General features: G+C 40.1%; 1 protein-coding gene and 1 non-coding gene across 2 annotated transcripts; one reads left to right on the top strand and one right to left on the bottom strand.

Moving 5' to 3' along the window:
- The first annotated feature begins 17,151 nt into the window (after positions 1–17,151).
- Positions 17,152–17,258, top strand: LOC141654469 (small nucleolar RNA R71). Its single transcript, XR_012548028.1, has one exon. It is a non-coding gene; the product is annotated as a small nucleolar RNA R71 (small nucleolar RNA).
- Positions 17,259–24,133: 6,875 nt separating this feature from the next.
- Positions 24,134–24,863, bottom strand: LOC141652136 (auxin-binding protein ABP19a-like). Its single transcript, XM_074459767.1, has one exon. The coding sequence runs from the start codon at positions 24,861–24,863 to the stop codon at positions 24,225–24,227; it is 639 nt and encodes a 212-aa protein (XP_074315868.1). The 3' UTR covers positions 24,134–24,224.
- Between the last annotated feature and the right edge of the window lie 553 nt (positions 24,864–25,416).

A 25,416-nucleotide genomic window follows, 5' to 3' on the forward strand; every position in this document is an offset into this window, starting at 1 on the left:
ATAACTTTGGTTCATTTTTGTATAACTTTGGTTCATTTTTGTATAACTTTAGTCCAATTTTTGTATAACTTTAGTCCAATTTTTTTTATAACTTTCGTCCATTTTTTGTATAACTTTGGTGCATTTTTGTATAACTCTGGTCTATTTTTGTATAACTTCAGTCCAAAATTGTATAACTTTAGTCCAAATTTGTGTAATTTTAGTCCAAAATTGTATAACTTTATTCCATAAGAGTATAACTTCAATCATAAAATGTATAACTTTAGTCATAAAATGTATAACTTTAGTCGTAAATAGTAAAAAAACCAAACAATAAAAAAATAAAATCAAAACATACGTATAACTCTAGTCATACAATGTATAACTCTAGTCACATTTGTATAACTCTAGTCAATTTTTGTATAACTTTAGTCCAATTTTTGTATAACTTTAGTCTTTTTTTGTATAACTTTGGTCATAAAATGTATAACTTTAGTCATAAAATGTATAACTTTGGTCATAAAATGTATAACTTTAGTCATAAAATGTATAACTTTAGTCGTAAATAGTAAAAAAATCAAACAATAAATATGAAAAATATGAAAAAAATAAATAATAACAAAAACCAAAAAACTCATAATAACAAAAACAAAAAACCAAATAAGAATAATAAAACCAAAAAACCAACAACCCAACCAAACCCGAAATCTGAAATAAACCAAATAACAATAAAAAAAAACCAAATTTAAATATCGTGTGTATAACTCTAATGCACGCAGTGTATAACTTTAATAGACAAGATGTATAACTTTAATGTTTTAAGTGTATAACTTTAGTCATAAATAGTGTAACTTTTATAAAAATCAAGTAAATATGAAAAATCAAAACCAAACCAAACAAAAAAACCAACAAAACAAACTTGAATGGTTGTATAACTTCAACAAAACAAAAAATCAAAATAACAAAAACCAAAAAACAAAGAACAAAATAAAGTAAATCTGAAAAATTAAAAAAATGGACAATGAAAATAAAACAAAACCCATAAAAAAACCCATACAAAATAAAACAAAGCCCATATAAAACAAAACCCATATAAAATAAAAACAAAAAAAACAAAAAACCCAAATATTAGAAACAAAATGGAACGATTCAAGTGTTGCGGGCTGGGAAGAAAAAAAAAAGAGAAAGGAAGAGGAAAAGGGGAGGAAGGAAGGACGGGAGGAGGAGGAAGGAAGGACGGGCGGCGGAGGAAGGAAGGACGGCGGGAGGAGGAGAAAGGAAGGACGGCGGAAGGGAGGTCGGGATCTGGGTGTGTCGGGTCGTGAAAGCGTGCGCGGCTGGTGGAGGGTTGTCGGTGTGTGGCGGCAGCAAGGAGGGCGTCGTCGGATCGAGGGAGGTCGGGATCTGGGTGTTGCGGGCTGTGGTGTCGGCAGGTGTGTGGTGTCGGGGGTTGGAGAGGAGGCCGGCAGGTGTGTGGTCTTGTTGTTGTTGTCGGGTGCTAGGGGGTGGTGCGGGGTTGTGTGTGGTGGTGCGGGGTTGTGCGGGGGTGGTGTGGGGGTTTTTGGGGGAAGTTTTTTTGGTTTTTTTTTTGTTTTGTTTTAGTTTGGGTTTTTTTGTATAGCTTGGTTTTTTTTTTTGTTTAGAGAGGGTGGGAGAAAATGAGAGAGAAAGAGTGAATGTGAGAAATGAGAAAGGATGAGTGAATGAGGAAGTGAGTTGGGAGATTAGAATGGTGGAAGAGTTGTACACAATTAGGTAGAGTTATACACAATTAGGGAAGAAGATTAGGGAGGGAGAATTGTAGCCCTCCATTGAGATGTAATCTCATCCCTCCATCCCTTCCATCCAAAGGCCCTTATAAGGACTTAGGGACTCAATTATATATATATATATATATATATATATATATATATATATATATATATATATATATATATATATATATATATATATATATATATATATATATATATATATATATAATTAGGATCAAATGAGTTCCCTTAGTTTAGGTAAGTCCATGAGTCCTCATCCTATCCATTAGATTAAAAGATTGAATGGCCAAGATTAAAACTAAATCAATGGTCAAGATTAAAACTAAAAACATAAAACCCTAATCCCCTCCCTCCCTCATTCATTTTCTCTGCCTCCTTATACTCTATTTTCTCTCTCTAACTCTCTCTTCTCTCCTCTTCTCTCTCCCACTACATCACCTACCGCCACCCCCTCACCTATTACCATATTTACCAACAAGAACTACCAACCACTCTTACCCCGGCCATAACCACCATCATTCACCACGAGCAAGTTCTGCCGCCTCCACCGCCTTTCACGCCACCTACTGCTGCCGCGCCTTTTCTCTGCTATTTTTTTTGTTCGGTGTCGTTGTGGTGGTTGTTGCCACTGTCACGCCGCCTCTATCTCTTCTCTTTTTTTTTTCTTTTTTTCTTTCAAATCTGAAAAAGTTATTGTTGGTGGTGACTGGTGGTTGGAGATGCGGTGGATATTGGTGTTTTAGATCTATGTCGTGAGGTGTTGTGGTTGGGGTAGGTGTTGGTGTTGATGGTAGGTCAGGTAGGGAGATCGTGGTAGGGTTGGCGGTTGTTGAAGGCTGCCGCCTCTTTCATTTATCTTTTTTTTTTTGTGGTGGTGGCGGGTCGTGGTAAGGCTACCGCTTCTCCTTGTCCTTTTTTTTTCAGATCTATGTCGTTTGGTAGTGGTGGTGGTGGGGTGGCTGTCTGTGGTAGGGCGTGGTCGTGGTCCGTGTTGGTGGTGTTTGGCGGTGACAATAACGGTGGGTGCATTAAAGTCACACAAATCATATTTAATAAAGTTTCACTCGTATGCCATTAAAGTTTCACTCGTATACCATTAAAGTTTCACTAGTAACCATTAAAGTTCCAGTCGTAAATTAGAAAAATTACAAAATTTACATTATTACGTAAATACGGACTTAAAGTTTCACTCATTACCAAAGTTTCACCCATCTAACATTGAAGTTTCATTCAAAAAACAGTGAAAATTAATTAAATATTAGTCACAATTAAATTCAAATTTTTATATTAGAAATGACCTAAAAAAAGCTAAAGGTACACTTTTAAGCATTAAAGTTACTCTCGTAAAATATTAAAGTTACATTCATAAATCAGTGAAATTAATAAATTCTAGTATCAATTACATTATAAATTCAAATATTTTTGTTAGAAATGGCCTAAAAAAAATTAAAGTTTCATCTTTAAGCATTAAAGTTTCACTCGCGTACCATTAAAGTTACGGTAAAAATCTGTTGAATTAAATAAATATTAGTTATAATTACATTATTTCATAAATTCAAATTTTTATATTAGAAATGGCCTAAAAATTAAAGTTACACTTTTAAGCATTAAAGTTTCACTCGTAAAATATTAAAGTTATATTTAAAAATTCATAAATTTGAATTTTTATTTACAAAATGTTTTAAAAAATTAAAGTTACTATCGTAAAGAATTAAAGTTTCATTCACAGATTAAAGTTTTACTTGTAAAACATTAAAGTTTCATTCCAAAAATTGCTTAGAAGTTTCAAATCTCAACCATCAATCTTAGAAGATCTAATGGCTTAGATTAGGACTTAGAGACTCACCATTTTAGGTGGACTCATTTGAACTTGACTCTCTCTCTCTCTCTCTCTATATATATATATATATATATATATATATATATATATATATATATATATGTATATATATGTATATATATATATATATGTATATATATATATATATATATATATACATATATATATGTATATACATATATATATATATATATATATATATATATATATATATATATATATATATATATATATATATATATATATATATACACACACAAATATAAACAATATGCACAAAGTGGACATTTTCCTCCCCACACTTGAAATTTATATTGTCCTCAATGGAACAAAGTATAGGGAGAGAACAGGAAAAGAAATAACATATTTTTGTTGATTTTTTGGATTTTCCAAAATTAAAGAACATGTTTTTGGATTTTTTTTGAATAGTAGAAAATAAATAACATGTTTTTTGTATTTTTTTAAATGACAAAATTTCCTCCCCACACTTATTTATTTACATATTTTCAATGGAAATAAATGTGTCGAGGAAATTTGGAAAGTAAAGTGCATATTTTTGTGATTTTTGATTTTTCAAATTTTTAGTGATTTTTTTATAAGTATGCAATGCATGATCTAATCTATATGCAATATTGAAATACGGTGCAAGTTATACTATATGAATGCAAAGAGAGCTAATTTAGATTAATTAGCTCCTTTTCGAATCATGTCACTAAATGCAAAATGTAATAAAAACTTAATTAAAGAGAAAGAGAATATATACATTGCGGACTTGCGGTGTTTCTTAAGTAACTCCACCAAACCTCTTCATTCAAAGACTTCATTCAACCGGGATCAGTATCCTGAGATCCCACCAACCTTCCACCTTCAACACAAGAATCAACAACACACGAACCCTTGGTCTTCATCATCAAATCATGCAACTTACTCATGGTATCTTGAACTTCTTGTCATTTTATGTTCATTTCTTCTTCAAGCTTTTCCTGATTCTCTTTGTCAACACTAAGGTCACGTACCCTATTTCCTTTCGATCTCTTCCTCCATCTTTTTGGTTTCTTCTTTTCTTTCGGTTTTGATTTTGGAGGGGCATTTGTGCTAGAATCGAACTCGATTTCCCAAGTCTTGCCCTTTTCCCCACACTTATCTTTAGCATTCACTCCTTCTTCAAGGAACTTAGTCGGTGGATCATCATCAACTTTTAGCTCACAAGCAATTAAGAGTTTCATGTTCTCATCTTCATTCTCATGAAGTTCTAATGTTTCCACGACAAACATGTTTTGAATCACGGTTTTCTTTGAAGCATGTGGTAGCTTGAATTCAACTTTTTCTTTCACGACTTTGAATAACAATCGTCCCTCTTTGAAATCTATGCTAGCTCCTCCACTGGCCAAGAATGGCCTACGAAGAATGACACGAGAGCGTTTTCCCATAGGGATGTCCAACAAAACAAAATCGATAGGAATTAAAAGCTTACCGATTTGAACCATGGTGTCCTTGAGAATCCCATTCGGAGATTTAATTGTCCTGTCGGCAAGCTTGATTGTAATGGAAGTGCGGACTAAGCTTGAAACATTCAACCTCTTCACAAGGGCAAGTGGTATGACACTCACACTTGCCCTTAAATCACACAAAGCACTATCCACCTTTTAGTCACCAACGGTACATGGAATTGAGAAACTCTCGGGGTCGTCAAGTTTAAAGGGGATTTATTTAGACTTGACCACATTGCACTCCTCACATGAGGCATAAAGCTCATGGCCACTGTTAGGCCCAAAATCTGGATATGGGCTGATCCAGGGCAGCGGGTCTGGAAGTAGTGTGGGACGCAGGGCATCAGGGAGCTAGGTTGGCAACATCAGCGTGCAATGCAAGGCGTGGGCTTTGGATCCGTATGAAGAAGTATATGGAAACTCTATCACTTACCATATCCAGCGGATGAAAGTCCTATTCCGTGTCAAATTAGGAATAACTTGGAAGAAAAGCAAGGAACCCTAGCTGAGCAAGCTTCACTATATAAGGGGCCTCAATGCCGAGAAGGAAGATCATAAAATAATACAAGAATTATACCCTAGCATCCATAACATAACGCACGAACTGTATTTCCTCTCGAATTATAGTGAAAATCTTGGTGGGATTCCGTCTCCCTCCGCGGTTGTTTCCCAAATAAGGTTTTCCGCGTCACCAAAATTGCTTGTGTTATTTATTTACGTTGCGCATTCAAATTATCATACAACAAACAAACAAATCGTTATACAGACCTAACATTAAGACCACTTTAACCCTAATTGGTAGAAATTTTACCAAAACAGTTTGGCGCCCACCGTGGGGCATAGTGGTCGTCTTCGTTAGCCAGTCTACACAGCAAACACAACATGTCCGGACACCAAGAAACCAACTCAGGCAACACCAGCGGTGCCCCAGCAACACGGGCACCATCTCCCTCGGCAGCAACACGGGCACCATCTCCCTCGGCAGCAACACGGGCACCATCTCCCTTGGCAGCAGCACGCACGAACCCGATTCAGCCCACCAGTGCCGTCCAGATACCAGCCATCAAGCAGAGTCAAAGCTCCCAAGCAGCGGCAAACCCGTCGTCGGAGAGAACCCAGGCTAAAGACTCAGGAGCAGTCCAGGGACGGTAAGGAATCCCACAACCTGAGAAAGGGGCACACTCCAGACAACAAACTCACGCTCCTCCGAGTCCCACCAGCATCAAGATAAGCGGATTTGACACCTTAGCAAAGACAATCCGAGCAATGCAAAATGAGAACAGGAGCATGAGATCCCAGATGGAAGAGGACAACAATTTCCTCCGAGCACAGATCAACGAATTAAGAAGCCATGCCGCTAATTCAGCCCCTTGGATGCAGGAAGATAGATCCAGGGGATCACCATGAGAAAATAGGGATCGGAGGCAGACGCGGGTGCTGTCACGCGATGTAGCACTTAGGTTGGACATGGACACAACGCCACAGCCAAGAGGAGGCCGGGTCCCAACAGGACTAGGAGCAATGACACCGGACGATGAGCCAGCACTCCAAGATCCGACACCCACGTCGGATGCAGAAGGACGCCAGCAGAGCAGAACGGCAGCTGCGATCCCGGTGACCAGAGTTCCGGTTACAAACCAAACTGAGTATACCTGGGTAAGCTGCCCGGCTGCAGCAGCATCACAAATGCACCAACCGGTAGTCTCAGGACAACAGAACATCATACGAACGGCAGAGCGCCAGTCACAGGAGCATCTGCGACCCACCGGGAGAGAGGCATATATAGAACAGCAGTACCAGAAACTACGAAGCCTTCTCCGGAGGGTCCCAGGAATGCCACTACCTATGGAGATGGCTGCACCGGAAAGCTACGCTGACTCGCCTTTCACTGATGATATAGCCGTAGTGGTCCTACCAAAGGGATTCAAGGTCCCAACAATGACTTTCTTCGATGGAACCACAGACCCCTGCGATCACATTAGCCAATTTAAGCAGAAGATGATGGTTACCACGGCCACAGGAGCCTCGAAGGAGGCATGTATGTGTAAAGGATTTGGTTCAACCCTAACCGGAGCAGCACTACAATGGTTCGTCGTCTTGCCCAACGGAACCATATCCTCATTCGCTGATTTGGTCAACGCCTTCAATCAGCAGTTCTCTAGCAGCCGGAGAACACCGAAGCAGCCAAGCGATCTGTATAGGATCGTTCAGGAAATAGGTGTATCAATCAAAGATTACGTCAGTAGATTCAACGCAAAAAAAAGTCTCAATACGAGGCTGTGACACGTCAACGGCCATCAACGCCTTCAGGCAGGGCCTGGATAAGGAATCAGACCTCTACAACGTATTAAAAATTCGCCCTTGTGAAAGATTCGAAGAAGTCCAGCAGAGAGCCACAGCGGCATTAAGGTTAGAAGAAGACATACAAGCTAGAAAGGGAATAACAAACTTCGACAAATCTACCAGGAAAATCTCAACAGAAAAGAAAGACGAACGATCTAAGCCATACAGCAGACCCAATATCAGCAGAGTAGCAGAAAAAACCAAGCAAGCCGACGACTCCCAGCATCCTCCTAAGCTATCTGAGTACGGATTCAACACGGGAATGGAAGGATTGCTGAAAGCATTAAGAGGCTTAGGTGATCAGGTGAGATGGCCAAAGCCTCCCACCCAGAATCGACCCAACGACAATAGAGACAGCAGCAAGAGATGCGAATGGCATCAGGATATAGGGCATAACAGAAGACTGTTATAGGCTACGCAGGGAAGTGAAGTTCCAGGCACGTAGGGGAAACTTGGACCACCTGTTATCACGTGGGGGCAAGCAGGACAGGAGAGAAGCAGCAAACCAGGTGCTTCCTTCTGCCCCACCCATATGCACAAAAATTATTAATGTGATAACAGGCGGATCCGAGCTATCAGGTTTAACATATTCCGCAGCTAAGAGGAAAGCCACCGAGAGTAAAGGGGATCATCCAGAAACTTCATACAGGGTAAGCCAGAGCAATTTACCCTCAGTAACGTTCGATGAAACCGACATAGAAAGCGGCGCAGAGCAACATAACGATGCCCTAACTATAACGTTATCCATTGGCAATTGCACCGTACGAAAAGCATTAGTAGATACAGGAAGTTCTGTGAACCTCATTATGCTGGAAACTCTCAAAATCATGGGTTTTCATAAAGAGAACCTGATAAAGAAATTTGTACCCCTGGTGGGATTCAGTGGTGAGACTGCACATTCGGTAGGTGAGATAACCATTCCAACGTATATTGAAGGAGTTAACAAACTGGTAAGATACTTAGTCATTGAGGGTCCAACTACTTACAATGTAATACTAGGAAGACCATGGCTGCATCAGATGAAGGCGGTGCCCTCAACATATCATCAGTGTCTCAAGTTCCCAACACCATGGGGTACTGTCATAGTAAAAGGGGTTCGAGAGGAATCCAGGAACTCCTACGCTCAAGCCCTCAAAGCTACAACCAGACTCCCCTCATAGCAATTACAGGACCGGGGCACCTCGAAAGAATACAAGGAGCCACCCTCACAGGAACTAGACCAGGTCCACTTGGACGAGGAGCACCCGGACAGGACGGTATTAATTGGAGCAACTTGCAGTGAAGAGCTACGCAGTCAGCTGACTCAGTTTCTGAAAACCAACATGGACTGTTTTGTTTGGTCCCACGACGATATGAAAGGTATAGACCCATCCGTTATTTCGCACAAGTTAAGCGTGAACCCAGGCTGCACCTCGGTACAGCAGAAAAGAAGAAAGTTCACGGCAGAACGAAACGAAGTCATTAACAAAGAAGTGGAAAGTCTCCTGGCAGCAGGTAAAATTAGAGAAGTCAGCTACCCTGAATGGCTTTCTAATGTGGTAGTTGTGCCCAAGAAAAACGGAAAATGGAGAGTATGCGTAGACTTCACAGATTTGAACAAAGCTTGTCCCAAAGACCCCTTCCCACTACCGCATATCGATGCAATGGTAGACGCCACCGCTGGACACGAAGTACTTACTTTTCTTGACGCCTGGAGCGGTTACAATCAGATCAAGATGCATCCACAAGATCAAGAAAAAACAGCATTCATGTCAGAGAGAGGCATATATTATTACAACGTCATGCCCTTTGGCCTAAAAAACGCCGGATCTACTTACCAACGGTTAGTAAATAAAATGTTCAAGCAACAAATAGGGAAGACAATGGAAGTATACATAGACGATATGGTGGTGAAGTCCAAAAAAGCAGGAATGCATATGGAACACCAGGCAGACACCTTTCAGACATTAAGGGAGTTTAAAATGAAGCTTAACCCGTCCAAGTGTTCGTTTGGAGTATGCTCAGGGAAATTATTAGGATACATGGTGACCCAAAGAGGAATTGAAGCAAGCAAGGAGCAAATCAAAGCAATACTCCAACTGGAGTCACCACAGAAACCAAAAGATGTGCAAAGGCGAGCAGGGAAGGTGGCGGCTCTAAATAGATTCATCTCACGGGCCTCGGATAGGTGCAAGCTGTTCTATAATATATTGAGAAAAAGTCAGAAATTTGAATGGACCGAGGAACACGAGAAGGCATTCACAGAACTTAAAAGCTATCTAAGCACACCACCGTTACTCGCAAAGCCAGAGCAAGGGGAGCCACTATTCCTATACCTATCAGTTACGGAAGCAGCTGTAAGCGAGGTCTTAGTCAAAGAACAAGAAGGAGTACAGCATCATGTGTACTATATCAGCAAATCTCTGCTTCCTGCAGAGACCAGGTACACTTCCTTCGAAAAACTAGCATTGGCTTTGGTTACTGCTTCCTATAAACTGCGACCGTACTTCGAATCTCACACCATCCATGTAATAACCAATTACCCGCTAAAAACTATCATGAGGAAGCCCGAACTTTCGGGGAGAATGACCAAGTGGTCGGTACATCTTAGTGGGTATGACTTGCAATTCGAACCCAGAACGGCGATAAAGTCCCAAGCCTTGGCACATTTCGTTTCCGACTTCTGCCCTGCTACCCGTGGGGAGGCAGAAAAAGGAATGCTGACAATAATGGAGAATCAGGATAGCGGAATATGGACCTTATACATTGATGGAGCCTCAAATGCAAGAAGGGCTGGTGTAGGTCTAGTCCTCCGATCACCTAAAGGTGATATGATAGTGCAAGCTGTTAGGTGTGAGTTCAAAGCAACCAACAACGAAGCCGAGTATGAAGCCCTAATACTAGGGATGCAGATGGCGCTGGGGCTTAAGGCGAGGAACCTGAGGGTGTTTAACAACTCCTTACTTGTGGTGAATCATGTAAACAACGAATACGTAGCACGTGATTCAAAAATGGTAGCCTACCTGAAGATAGCCGCAGAGCAGAAGTCAAAGTTTAGATCGTTCAAAATAACTCAGGTACCACGAGATCAGAACGTGGAGGCAGACGCCTTGGCCACGTTAGGAGCCATCTTCCAGCCCACAGAGTTGTCAAATATACCTATCACCCATGTGTTGACCCCAGTCATTCAGAAGGAGCCCGACCAGGATCCGGTAAAGGAAGCAGTACACGTGCAGTATGCGCAGGAGGCCAGGACCCTGGTTTCCAGTGAAGGACAGCATGATCCATATTGGAGAGTGTCGTATATAAATTGGCTAAAGGATGGAACGCTCCCCGAGGATAGAAAGGAAGCGCAAAGTTTCAGGATAAAAGCCTCCAGGTATATCTTGATCGATAACGTTCTTTTTAGAAAATCACTGGTAGGACCATGCCTCAGGTTCTTGAGCAGAAAGGAGGCAGAGACGGTGATGCACGACGTACACGGTGGAGAGTGCAGGAACCACGCCGATGGACGAAGTCTGTCTAACAAAATTTTGAGACAGGGGTATTTCTGGCCTACCATGCGTACAGATGCCGTTAACCATGCCAAACGATGTGAATCATGTCAAAAGGCGGCTCCAGCAATCCACCAGCCGGCGGAACCAATGCATCCAATTGTCTCTCCATGGCCATTCATGATGTGGGGCATGGACATAGTGGGTAAGTTGCCTAGGGCCCCAGGAAATAGAGTATATATGCTAGTCATGACTGATTATTTTTCAAAGTAGATTGAAGTAGAGGCAATGACAGAGGTAAAAGAACGGCAGGTGATCTCTTTCATAAAACGTAACATCATGAGCAGGTTTGGGATACCATCCGAAATCATATGCGACAATGGATCCCAGTTTATATCAGATAACACCGAGGGCTTCTGTGCGCGATGGAACATAACACTGAGAAAGTCAGCCCCCAGATATCCACAGACCAACGACCAAGCCGAGTCCAGTAACAAAATCATTGTAGAAAATCTCAGAAAACGGTTGAAGGAATTGGGAGGAAAATGGGCAGATGAACTACCATTGGTACTCTGGTCAGACAGAACAACACCGAAAGTTGCAACAGGCCAGACTCCATTTAGCCTCGTATACGGAGTGGAGGCAGTGATACCCTCAGAGGTTCTGGTACCCACGCATAGGTATGGTTGTCAGACGGCAGAGCAGAACCAGGTCGAAATGGCCAGTAGTCTGGATACGGTTGACGAGCTACGAGAAAGCGCTTACATACGTATGGCGTTGTATAAACAGTCTGTAGCCAAGACATATAACAAGAACTTCAAAATCAGGACCCTCGCAGTAGGGGACCTCGTACTCAGAAGGGTATTCGAAAATATCAAGAACCACAAGGCAGGCAATTTTGCCTACAAATGGGAAGGACCGTATCAGGTCGAGAGCATTGTCAAGAATGGGGCATACATGTTGATGACCATGCACGGTCAAATCTTGGAGAAACCCTGGAACATTCGTCACTTGAAACGGTACTTTGTCTGACAAAGTGCCAAAACTTTAGTGTACAAAGAACCTTTAAAAAGTCCGTGAAGAAAAAAAAAAAAAAAGACGAAGAAAAAACGGGGTGGGGGTTAGTATATGCTTTAGGTAGTGGTGTGTTTTAGAAAACTTTTTTACTTTTATTTGTTTTCCCTAGTTTTTTCATTTTTTGAACCAAATCGAGTCGTTTTTAAACCAAGTAGTCCAGGCTGTGGCTTCCTGGATCCAGTTGTTGCCCTGGAACACCATGAGATAGCACCAGGTAATTTGCACTACTTTGGAATTTATTATGCTTCTACGAGGAAAGGCTTTGATACTAATGTTGGTTGCCTGTCAGATAAGGAACACTTTGAGGGTCCAGCCCCTGCCATGTGAGGCTGCGAGACGTTTACTAAGTCAAGCCACATGGGGAGCATACGCCGAGGTAGCGCGCAGGGTACGTCATACTAAGACCACTCATACCTCAACGTTAATCTCAATAAATCCATAGCTATGACGTAGAGCAAGAGGTGCACGCACGAAATTTCAAACGTCTGGAACCACAAGGAACGCAACATTCCTTGTTAGTCAGAAACAGTCAATGAAGGTATGCTCTAGTCAGCTAATCCTAGTGATAAGATATTTTACGTCATGGGTAAAATATGTTATTAAAAACCTGTCACCAGGAACAAGGGCTTTGCACCTGGAACCAGGTCAGCCTCCTGGATATACCTATGTGGAATCAAAACTCCAGAAACCAATGGCAAATAACGCAAGTATAACAAAAGGAGGTCCTAAAACCTAGGCCCGGAACTACTTCCAGTAAAGGCGCCTGCTACCTATTGCAGGCACCATCAGAGTTTGAACAAAACAAGCCAAAATAAAAAAAGAGTTTTTGAAATATAAATACAAACTTGCGCCACACAGGGCCAAGTCCCCTGATAACTTAAACTGAAAATCTTAAGAGAGGTCAATCCTCTCAACAACTGCATCCTGACCAATACTACGCCCCGTGCTCCATCTCGCTTCTCATTGCGGTACCGAACGACCTCGGGGTCACAGAAGCACCGTCACCAGTCTCCTCCGCCAGGACCTCCTCTACAGCGTTTGTCCCAGAGATAGTCCCAGAGATATCCATGACTGTGAACTCAGGCTCCTGGCTTACAACCTCAGCATCAGGAGGGAACAGGGCGCTCAGGTCCATACCATTAGGAAAGCCACGGGCAAACTCAGCCAGCTCTTCCTCCAGGTTCCAGGATGTGTGCCTCTCCTCAGTATAAGCACGTATGCAGTCAATCCTCCCCTCAAAGGCAGTGTAGGCTCCCACGTTCCTGGCCACCTCTGCCATCTCTTCAGCACGGGCCTCTGCCTTTGTCAGCCCAGAAGTCAGAGCACAGTTGGCCTCTTACGTCCTCTCCAGCTGGTCTTTGGCAGCCTCTTTTTCCTTTTTGGCCACATGAAGCTGCTCCCTCAATTTGGCACGGGTAGCTGTGAGCTCTTTGTTCTTCCCCACAGAAGCCAGGCATTCAACTTTTGCCCTCTGCAGCATCTTGCGGAGATAGAGGGATGATTGAAGAGTATGCAATGAAGAATATCACCAGTCAGGGAAGCAAAGGAGCAAAGAAAGAAAGGGGCCAGTAAAAAGAAGACTCACAAGGAAGCAGTGTTCAGCAGCCAGGTCAGTCATCTCCAGGGGGCAGTCTCATCAAATGTTCTGAAGCAAGCCGGAGTCAGGAGTCGCTCCAATGCAAACCAGTAGTTGGCACGTTCAGTATCCCCAAAGTTAGTAGGGAGGCGCAGCAGTAGATCATCAGCATGGACAGGGGACCCAGGGGCACGTGATATTGGGGTCACTTCAATAGGTTCTGGAGCAGGTCTTGAGGTGGATCTCTTTTTTGAGGAGGCAGGAGAGGTAAAAGAGTCAGCAGTTCTTTTCCTGGCTTGACGCATCAGGATCTCAGAGGAAGAGGGTCTAGTGTTTCCTATGGAGGTGCCAGGATACGAGAAGTCAGAATAAAGGGCAAACAGATGTGGAAACTTATGGAAATCAAAAGAGGATATTTACCAGAGGACATGGTTTATTCAGCGGCGGAGTCGTCTAAACCGGAGAACAGGATGGGGAATAGTCTGCGGTCTTCAGGGATGGAAAAGAGCTTGGCAACGGAAGTTTCTTCGTTCTCGGATTTCTCAGGATTCTTGAGTTCTGCATCATATCAAAGAGTAAGAACAGTGAGTGACAGGGGCAATCAAAAATAGGCATGCAAATACACTTACTCTTGGCAAAAACTCAGTGCTCGAATAGATAGTCGGCATGGATGGGGAGTGAGTCAAGCTTGACATAGAAGAAGTCTTCATACCACCCGTCATCCTTTCCCTTAGTCGCCGACTGAAGAAAGTTTCCAGTATTCTCCACAGCTCTGAAAGTGTATTGGCCGTTCCCTAACGACCGACATTCAAACTTGTGGGCCAGATCTGACAACCCAATTCCGGCGTCCAGGCTATTGTTCAAAGCAACAGTGGACAAGAGGATCCTCCATGCATAAGGGGCAATTTGGGTCATGGGAAGGGAGTTCAGGCGATGAACTCTTGGATCATCAGGGGAAAGGGGAATCTAAGGCCAAGGACGAAAGGGTAGATGTACAAGCAGATCCACCCCTCACGAAAGGCATCTGCCTTCTGACCAGGTTTGGGGATATGGATCACCACATCGTCACCTTAGCCCAGCAGGGCTTTGATTCTAGGGATGTCCTCCTGGGTTAAGTGGGACTGTGGGAGTCACCGGAATGTGGTTTTTTTAGGACTCCCTGCGAAGGGAAGCCATCATCCTCGACGAGGTCAATGGTGGTGGAAGAAGATAAGGTAAATCGGGTTTTGGCCATGATAAATGAGGAGAGAGAAGTGAGAGTACCTGAAGAGACGAAGGGAGGCAGCGCTGACAGTGAAAGGACGATTGAGGGGATGAGTTTTGGGAAGTGGAGAGTTTGAGAGTTTTGAGGAAATGAAATGATTGATGAAAGAGAAAGAGGGGGGACGGATGAGATTAAATAGGGAGGGGTGGTTAGAGTTTTTAAAATATGAATTGAAAAGGAGTATGCGAGAAGTCACTTAACGATACACTGCAATTTCCCGCTCAAATAATTAGGGTTGGACTTTCGCGGAAAATTAGGGGCAAACTGTTAGGCCCAAAATTTGGATATGGGTTGATCCAGGGCAGCGGGTCTAGAAGCAGTGTGGGACGCAGGGCATCAGGGAGCTAGGGTGGCAGCATCAGCGTGCAATGCAAGGCGTGGGCTTTGGATCCGTATGGAAGAATTATATGGAAACTCTATCACTTACCATATCCAGCGGATGAAAGTCCTATTCCGTGTCAAATTAGGAATAACTTGGAAGAAAAGCAAGGAACCCTAGCTGAGCAAGCTTCACTATATAAGGGGCCTCAATGCCGAGAAGGAAGATCATAAAATAATACAAGAATTATACCCTAGCATCCATAACATAACGCACGAACTGTATTTCCTCTCGAATTATAGTGAAAATCTTGGTGGGATTCCGTTTCCCCCCGCGGTTGTTTCCCAAATTGGGTTTTCCCCGTCACCAAAATTTCTTGTGTTATTTATTTACGCTGCGCATTCAAATTATCATACAACAAACAAACAAATCGTTATACAGACCTAACATTAAGACCACTTTAACCCTAATTGGTAGAAATTTTACCAAAACAGCCACTAATGTCCACTCTTCTAGAAATGACTTCTTCAAGGAATTCGGAGTAATGAGGCATTTCCACCAAAGGTGGATTGGAGGTCTCCATTTTCATTACCAAGTCCATAAATTTGTCATACCTTGAAGTATCATTGGCCCCTTCTTTCTCGGCCAAAGAGTGTTCTTCCACTATGATCATCTCTTCTTTTTCCGGGCTCCTCTCAACTTCTATCATCACATTTGGTGCTTCCACAATTTCTTCAAGCACAAATTCTTCACTCATAGTGGTTGGTGTAGTCATAACCATTTTTCCCTCATCCGGGTCGACTTCAACATCCAAGCTTGTACCATGAATTGTCATTATTTGCTCAAGCACATAGTCTCACATGCTCTCTTTTTCGGGCTCATGGTCAACTTCTTGGAAAGTTTCCATAGCCATGGAAAAGGGAGTAATGTATGATAACTCCTCTTGATTTGGCAAATCATATGACCCTTCTCTTTCCTCTTCAACTTCCACCATGATAGCATTAACTTCCTTTGCCTTCATAGGGTCCCTTGGATTTTGCCCTTGTCTTAGAAATACACCCGGTGATTTTTGAGAACTTATGAGAGCTTGAGAAGCCACTTTAGTTTCAAGACTCTTGATTTGTTGTTGGGTATTACTTGCCAAATCCCCTATCAACTTCACCAAGTTGTCATATTTATCATCTCCCATGGTATTACTTTCTTGGGGTGGTAGCTCTTGGTTGAAAGTTTGGTTGAAAAATGGAAGGGGAAAGCCATATCTTTGATATCTAAAGTTGGATTTTGGTTGTTCCCTTGGTACCCTTGATTTAATCCGTGATTTTGCCCTTGGTTGTACCTTTGATTATTGTTTTATACTTGATTGTTCCAATTGTTTTTGTTCCATTGATTGAATCCTTGGCCACCCTTGGTTGGCTTGGTTTCCTTGGTAAAAGTTTTTATTACCTCGGTTCCCTTGGTTACCTCCATAATCTTGGTATGCTTGAGGTTGGTTGGCAAAGCTTTGGTTGGATCCTTGGTTGTTGTTGAAAGAAGACCTATGTGGACGGTGGGAGAAGTTGTTAAATGCTTGAAAAGCATTCACCTCTTGCACATTGTTCCCATCAAAGTTGTTGTGATGGTTATTTGCACAAACATGATAGGTGTGACCCATCCCTCCACATGACTCACAAGTTGATCATTGCATTACTTCTTCCATGGATGGTCCATTAGATGTGGCAGCTTGGCTTACTTGGTTCACTTGTTTCTTCTTACTCAACTCTTCAAGTTTTTTGTTGAGCATATCAAGCTTAGCATTAGTCTCCACATTCACTAAAAATTCGGAAGGGTGCTTACTTCTTCTCAAGATATTCAATCTTCTGCGATAATTTGCCTCGGAGTCCACCATTTTTTTTATTAGAGTCGTGCTCTCCTCATCACCCAAATGATAGAATCCCTCTCCCGCGAAGGCATTCACCATTTCTTTTGTTCTTGACAACAAGGTTTGGAACAAGGTTTGGGTGACATACCAATCCGGAATCCCATGGTGAGGGCAACTAGCGATAAGGTCTTGATATCTATCCCATGCCTCACCCAAGGACTCCCCACCCTCTTGTTGGAATGTATGGATCTCATTTCGGAGCATGGCGGTCTTTGATGATGGATAATACTTGTCTAGGAATGCCTTGGCTAAGGCATCCCATGTAGTAAATGTGTTTGGAGGGTGCACATTCAACCAACGATCCGCCTTGCCCGTTAGAGAAAATGGGAATAGCATCAATCTTAAAGTTTTTTCGGACACTTCATTCTTTTTCATCATGTCCACCTTGTTCTTGAACTTCCTTAGGTGGGCATGAGCATCGTCATCAATATGCCCACCGAAACAATCGTTTTCGATTAGGCCAACTTGAGCCGGGTGCATCTCGAAATTGTTTGGGACCAAGGTGCCAAAATTGATGAGGTTACAAGCATCATTATGGTTAGGGCGATTGTGATCACGTAAAGCCATTGGTGGTGGTGGATTTGGTATATGAGGGAGTGATGTTTGGCGTGGACTATTTGGAAGTTGGAAGTCGTGAAATGGATTTTCTATTGGAGGCTCAATTGTGTTGTTTGGTTGTTGTTGAGTTGTGTTTTCAATGAGAGGTTGGGTGGGTGAATTTGCTTGGTTTAAGGTTGCTTGAGAAGAGGTTCTAACCCTTGCTATGGTCCTATTCCTTAAGGCTCTTGTGGACGTGGGCCACGGGAGCGCTTGGGATAAGCGTTTGCATTTGTGGAGTCGCCACCAATTTATTGTGGAAAATTGGAAACCTTCGAATACCTCGTGCCATGTCAAGACACAAAGTAATGACATGAACACTAAGCACTCGTTACCCTTAACATTCTATGTCTAGAATGACTCTCGTGGATGCCAATGAACACGGATGTTCACAGAGATCTGGAGTAAGGGGTGAGGGTACGTATTAGGAATCTCTTTTGATCGAACACCTAATCTCGCCCGCCTCGATAGCGGCCTCTACTAATGATTAGGGACAATCGTCTATACTCGATATATTGTCAATTGATATGCATGCAATGCAACATCCAACGTTTTAATCCTAACATGTGAGAATTAGACTAAGTCGGTTATCACGTAGCTTAACATACAATTGGGTCGAATTGGGATTTAAATTGATTACATGTGAAGGCATACAATCAATACAATAAAGGAAATACAATAATAAATACAACAATGAAAATTACAATAATTACATCGGATTAATGATTTATGTCGTAAATACTTTTAAAATGGATAATTTGAGAAAGAATAAACAAATAAATTAACGAACAGAAATTAGGGTGATAATACAAATAATAGTTAATTAAAACGTAATTAATAAATTAAGTGTAGGCAAAAAATGGGATTTCAGAGATAGAACTCAACCAGGAACAGGCGCAGCAGAGCTGCGCCCTCTGGAAGAGGCGCAGCAGTTGTTGCGTCTGTTCCTTGGCTCAGTTATGGCTGTGAAGCCGGAATTGCAAGTCGTTAATGTTCGTTGGTTAATTTAATTCTCGATTATGAATAATTGACTCGGATGAAAGTGATTAACAGATTATTTACATGTGATTGTGATAAAACATGAACAAAATTAAATAGAACTAATTATTTATATGATGAGAAAGGTTAATTAATGAATATAAAACAAACTAAATAACATTAATTAGGTTAAACAAGATATTAATGACGAATTAATGATGGTGACGATAATAAACAGATGAGAATATATCAACGATGAATTTCAGAGACTCAATATGAATGAATCGAACCTCTAAAACCCGAATTTGATTTTAATGACGAAAATCCGCAAATATGAATTACTTGGGATTTAGGTCGGGATTTAATGATGAATTAAATACTAATGGTGATGAGTAATTTACATGTCAAATTATCATATTCGAATTGTTATATTAACAAACAATGAAAGCAAAAGTAAAACAAGCGAATTAATAAAAGATGGAGGAAGAAGAAAGGAAGCGAGAATCGGCGGCCCTCATTTAAGAGGCGCAAAGGTGTGCTGCGTCCCTTCAAGAGGCGCAAAGCGATTCTTTGCGTCCTTTCTCGACGGTTGTCTTCTGATAAATCGTAAAAAAAGGTTTAAAACATGGTTTTACAAATCGGTTTTAAGAATACTTTCGATATAAACCTTACAATTGTGATTACAATGATTAAAGAACAATAATAAAATAGGATTATACACCCTCAGACTTACATGTTTGACGAAACGAGATGAACTAAGTTAACGTTTAGTGATGCTCGACTCGAATGTACGACGAAAGTGCCCTCTAGGAGGAAAACGAATAAGATTGATTAATGTGGAGTCGATTTATATATACGCACAACTTCTTTAATAGCGTTAACTTTTTTCCTACTACCAGTACCTTGGACGTTCCAGACCATGTATGTGATCTGGGGCAAGTTGGGTGACAAAACCAGTATGCGAGAAGACATATGATCGGGTAAAATATTAAGAGATGATAGATAGGCTCGACTTACAAGCTGAAGAATATGATTAATGCTCCATGGAATCGACAACACCATCACTAGCTTCGATGAGTTGTTCTTCTGCAATTCGATTCTGACGTCCATTATCGGACATTCCGGTACCATCACCGCCATATAGGGTGCGGGCATCTCCGGCCATAGTGGTATCGACACTGATTGAGATGGTGGAATCATCTCTATTTGCGGGAGCTGCAATAAACATCGTGGTTGAGGGAATGGCTGCTCGAGATAAGAACAATACGAGTGGGGATTCATTATCGTTCAAACTGTTTGATATTGTGTTTGTTGTGGAATGCTTGGTGGAGATTATCGATGAATGTTTGGAATTAGTGTTGATTTTATTTGCTTGATTTGAGAGATTAGTAATATCACTTAGGATATTAGAATTAGTTTTAGGAATATTATTACTAATAATATTAGTGCTTGAGGAGGAAGATTTTTTAGTAATTAACGCAGGATTTTTAGGTAGATAACTAGGACGGGATTGTGTAATAATTTTATTAGCTTATTTTTGGAATGTGAATATTTTTTGACTGATTTTAGAGCTTGATGGAATATTATGTGAATTAAAGGATGTAGCTATTGAAGGAATAGCAGGTGATTTTGGAAGGTGAATATTTTCGGTTGTATTTTGTTGACTTTCCAAGATTTCGAATCGTGAGCCGGAAATTTTTTGATTCTTTCCAAAATTAAACACTGGATTTGCTGTGGTGTCTGAAACCTGTGCTGCTTGTTGCTTCTCCGGCATGCTTGGTGGTTTTCTCCGTTGTGGTTTAGTCACCAACATCCAGTCTCCAAAGTTGTCTTTCTCCTCTTGTCGAAGGCCAGCTTCTAAAGAATGCGGTGGGGGGGATGTCTGTGTTTTCAGACGAACTCGGTCCACCTTGATATTCTCCATCGACAGAAATGTTAGAGTGAATAGTAGGATTGTTAGACGGACATGTTTCCGAACTATGACCTAGTTTACCACAATGAAAACAGATCATTTTGAGGCCTTCATATTGAATGGGATAAACCTTTCCATTAAGGAGAAACTTGGATAACAATGGTCTAGAGTTGTTGACCTCCACGCTCATTCGGGTAAATTGCCCTCGCTTTGCGCACGCCGTGTTCTTGTCTATACGGATAACTTTACCGACTTTTGCCCCTACTGTTTTCAGAAATGCCTCATTGAAATATTCCACTAGTAAGTTCGGAATACAAACCCAGGCAGTAAGGAACTTAATACTATCCTCGGAAGGACGAAGTTTGGGATCCACTTTCTGATAGTGAGATAGTGGTCGTCTATCATCCATGGTCCTTGCGTGAGGACAAATTCATAATCCGCTCTGGATGTGAATCGGGCAACGTAATAGGAGCCTGTTAGATCCGTGAGCGTCAGTTTTCCCTTAATCGACCATTTGGCCTACAATTTTCTCATTAGCGAGAGATAGCCTATTTTCTTATCAAACATTTTTATGATAAGGGAGCATCGCCATGGTTTACGAATTAGAGCTTTTTCTTCCTTGGTAAGGCTTATGCGGGGACAATGTATGTCTTCTTCTTCTTCCGTTGGGTACTCTGCATCATCATCCTCTGAATCGATATCCAAATCATCAAGAGATGGGTCGACTAGGAAGGAAGAACCGGATCCAAACCCTTGTACTGTGTCCTTATAGGAGGGAATGGAATTTGCGGTGTTCACCAGATTCAGGCCAGCAGCAGTAGGCGCCATGGTTGGAGTTGAATGTGAATCTGTTGAACCGACCAGAAATTCCGATAAATGCATAGTTTTGCGTTTCGAATTTTTTTGGGGCAAACTGATGGAAGAATCCATGTTATCAGAGGATGAGGCATGGATATTATTCGCAGATGGGGACGAATTGATCTCCGGCGGGAGACCAAAGGCGGGAACGGACATTCAAACGTGAATTTTGAAGGAATCTCTCTCTCTAAGGAATTTCTCTCTACGGTTAATAATAGTCTTCTATTATACTAAGTGTAACAATAACACACTAATAATAATAATAATAATAATAATAATAATAATAACCTGAATTAAAGGAAGGAATTGATGTGGGATGTAGTGGGAGCCGGTGAGGCGGCAGCCGGTATGCCGGCATAGAGAACAAAATTGATGCAAGATTAGGAATACGGTGTCGGCTGCCGGTTGCCCGGCTGCCGGTGACAAGACCGACACCGATTACTAGTAAAAAAAAGCTGTTGGTTGATGATGTCTGTGCCGGTGGGGGTAGTCGAACATGATGGGTGATACGAGTTTGTTTGGGAAGGGGATGCGATGTAGTTGCTGCTATTTGAGATGTCGTGGTTGGTGTTGATGAATGACACGGTGCAGGTGAATGAAGGGGACGATAACTGGTGAAGGAGGTGATGATCAATGGCGATGTGATGAACAAGAAATGCAGGGAGTCTGTTTCTTTTGGTTAAAGTCAAAGTTTTAGCTCCACGTGATTTGCGTTGACCCGTCTTGACTTCGATTTGCTTTCCTTTATTTACAAATCCGTTCCCTACAAAATGAACACAACTAATCGCACTAACTAATTCTCATATAAAAACAATTATTTGCAATTATCATAATAAAACTAATAATTACTAATTAACATATAAAATGAGCTAAAACTAAATTCCGACATATAAATATATTTATTTATTCACGATAAATAGAATCAAACTATAAAAGACTAATTAACTAATAAAACTAATAAATGAGCTATTTAATCATTTAAGAAGGCAAAAATCGAGTCGGAATAAGTTATAAATGAGGGGTAAAAAGAGACTTAAATACTACTCATCAAAAACTCAAAATTAGTTGAATTTATAAGTATAGTTTTTGAGCAATATTGAAATTTTTTCGCTTAATGTTTAAATGAATGAGATCAAAAAATTTATCCTAAAAACTCATATTTTCTTAAATAAAACTCAAAAAATTTATCATAAAACTCGGAAAGTACAAAATCATGATGTACTACCTCTGATGTACAATCCATGTACTGAAGTGGAAATGTGATGACCAATGATCATAACATAGAAAATGTTGGGTGTCTTTAAACATTGTCTATTTCCAAGAAAAAAAGTTCTTCTATTGTAGAATAAAGTTCTTAAATATTGAAAAAAAAGTTCTTCTAAATGTCTATATAGAGTTCTTCTATTGTTATTGTTATTAGCAGTATGTGGTACGTTTATTATAATGGAAAGCTCACACTTTATCTCCAAAAAAATCTAAAACATACCGTACTTTAGCACGAAATCTATACTGATTAACTATTAAGTTACTAACATTAAATTGGGAATATAATTAATAATTGGAAATAGACCCGTTTAACCTTTATAAAATGGGTGTTTTAGTAAAGACACTCAATAATATCCCTTTGTCTCACCCATTTCTTTACATTTACTTTTTGACACTATTTATGAGTGGAAAGAATCTCTAATATAAATTCTAATATATTACATAAAATATAGTTATGTGGGATCTTTTTTTGAATCGTCTTAATGAGTACAACCCGTAAGAAGTCTAGATAAGAGTTGGCTATAAAGATTAGATATTATTCTTATTTATCTGTAGTCATATACTTTGTCATAAAAGTGGGTTTGAAAATGTACTTAGAGCATTAGCAATACTAGTTTTTATTCTTGAGATTGTTATTAAGAATTTTATTTAAAAAACTTATTTACTAAATCGTAAAGTTGGTTCTTAATTTTAAGAATTGAGTTCTAAAATAAGAACGAGGTTGCTAAGCAAATGAAAATGTGATGACCAATGATCATAACATAGAAAATGTGGGGTGTCTTTAAACATTATCTATTTCCAAGAAAAAAAAAATCTTCTATTGTAGAATAAAGTTCTTAAATATTGAAAATAGAGAAATATGATATGGCATGAGAAGAACTTTATATAGAGTTCTTCTATTGATATTGTTCTTAGCAGTATGTGGTACGTTTATTATAATGGAAAGCTCACACTTTACCCTCAAAAAAATCTAAAAAATACCATACTTTACCACGAGATCTATACTGATTAACTATTAAGTTACCAACATTAAATTGGGAATATAATTAAGAATTGGAAATAGACCTGTTTGACCTTTACAGAATGAGTGTTTTAGTAAAGACACTCAATAATATCCCTTTGTCTCATCCATTTCTTTACTTTTTGACACTATTTATGAGTTGAAAGAATCTCTAATATAATTTCTAATATATTACATAAAATATAGTTATGTGGAATCTTTTTTTGAATCGTCTTAATGAGTATATTATGAATATTAAATTTTTATAATTTTTATAATATGTAAATAAATGTATGAACAAAACAAAATGTATATTTACAAATGTGAAAATAAACGTAAAGAAATATTATTGAGATTCAATTTACATAATCAAATCATAAATACAAATACTTTGTCAATAAGACGATTTTAAACAGAAAAAATTATAACAAGCTTGCTTCAATTATTCCGTAACTAATTAATAAATACACTCGAATATAAAATACCAAATTAAAGAATCTCACATTATTGCATGCATGCAAGCATGTATAATCATAACTTATATAGTACGTGCATGTACTTAATTAGTACCACCAAAAACATTCTTCAAAGTTTTTATTTGTTGACCATCCAACAACGTAATTTTTTCAATGATTTCAGTAGGAAGATCATTATCACCCAAAGAAGCAGAAGTAAACTGAAAACCAGCATGAGCACTATTCAAGCTCACAAATGCGAGAGCCTGATTTTTACCAATATTAACTTGGAAATGAAGTAAACTTTGCGGAAATATCATAATATCGCCCTTATTCAATGTTTTAAAATAGGCAGTGTTATCGGACGCAATGAACCCGGCAATGATGGTCCCATCAATGACTATGATAACCTCAGACGCTCGGTGTGTGTGCAATGGGGCGACCCCTCCTACGCCTATGTCTAGTCTCGCCATTGAAATGCCTAAACCATTTACCCCAGGAAACGAATTGTCGTTTGCTGAGGTTACCGCGACATTGAATATGTTAGATGTGTTTCCGGCTACACCCAAGCCTGAGAATACAAAGTCATTGACGGTTAGGTTAGCCGGGTTTTTACAAGGGAACCCTGCTGGTCCGACTGGAAAGTTGAAATCTGCTACGCAGAAATCGACTACACTCGCTGATGAAAGTGATATAAGAAGCGAAAATATAACGAAAATGATTGGTTTGGTTATTAGCTCCATTATTGTATTTTTGAAATTTATGAAATTATGTATCTTGGTTTATTGTATGTAGGATGTATGTTTTTCTTTGTTGAGTTTGATATATTTTCTTAGAATTTGAGATCATATATATAGGTAAAAAAAATGCAAAGATATATTAGTTTAATTATTATTATGTGTGAATAAAGGAAGGTGAGGGTGTAGAAGACTGTAATAATTCATGATGGCATAAAATGAAAATTTGTGAGTTTAAAATTCGACTTTCTAAACATTGATTTAATGATTTGGTCAACGACGACCCAATGGGTTTGTAAAAGATCACCATACATTATTGCCTTATTCGTTCACATAAGAACATCGAGAAGCGGGTTGGTCCTGTTTAGGCCGAGACGACCCGTGCAATTAACTACTTCTTACAAGCTACAACATCCATCAAATATTCTAACGATAAAATTTTGATGTTTTTTTTAAACTAGTTGGAAAGCCGCAAGTGATGAGACGGTATTGGTATGTGTTATACTTCGTATAGCTTAGTGGAGTTTCAAGTGACAAAGTAGGAGTATAATATGCATCA

This window comes from Silene latifolia, chromosome 4, assembly GCF_048544455.1.
Source record: "Silene latifolia isolate original U9 population chromosome 4, ASM4854445v1, whole genome shotgun sequence".
NCBI lineage: Eukaryota > Viridiplantae > Streptophyta > Magnoliopsida > Caryophyllales > Caryophyllaceae > Silene > Silene latifolia.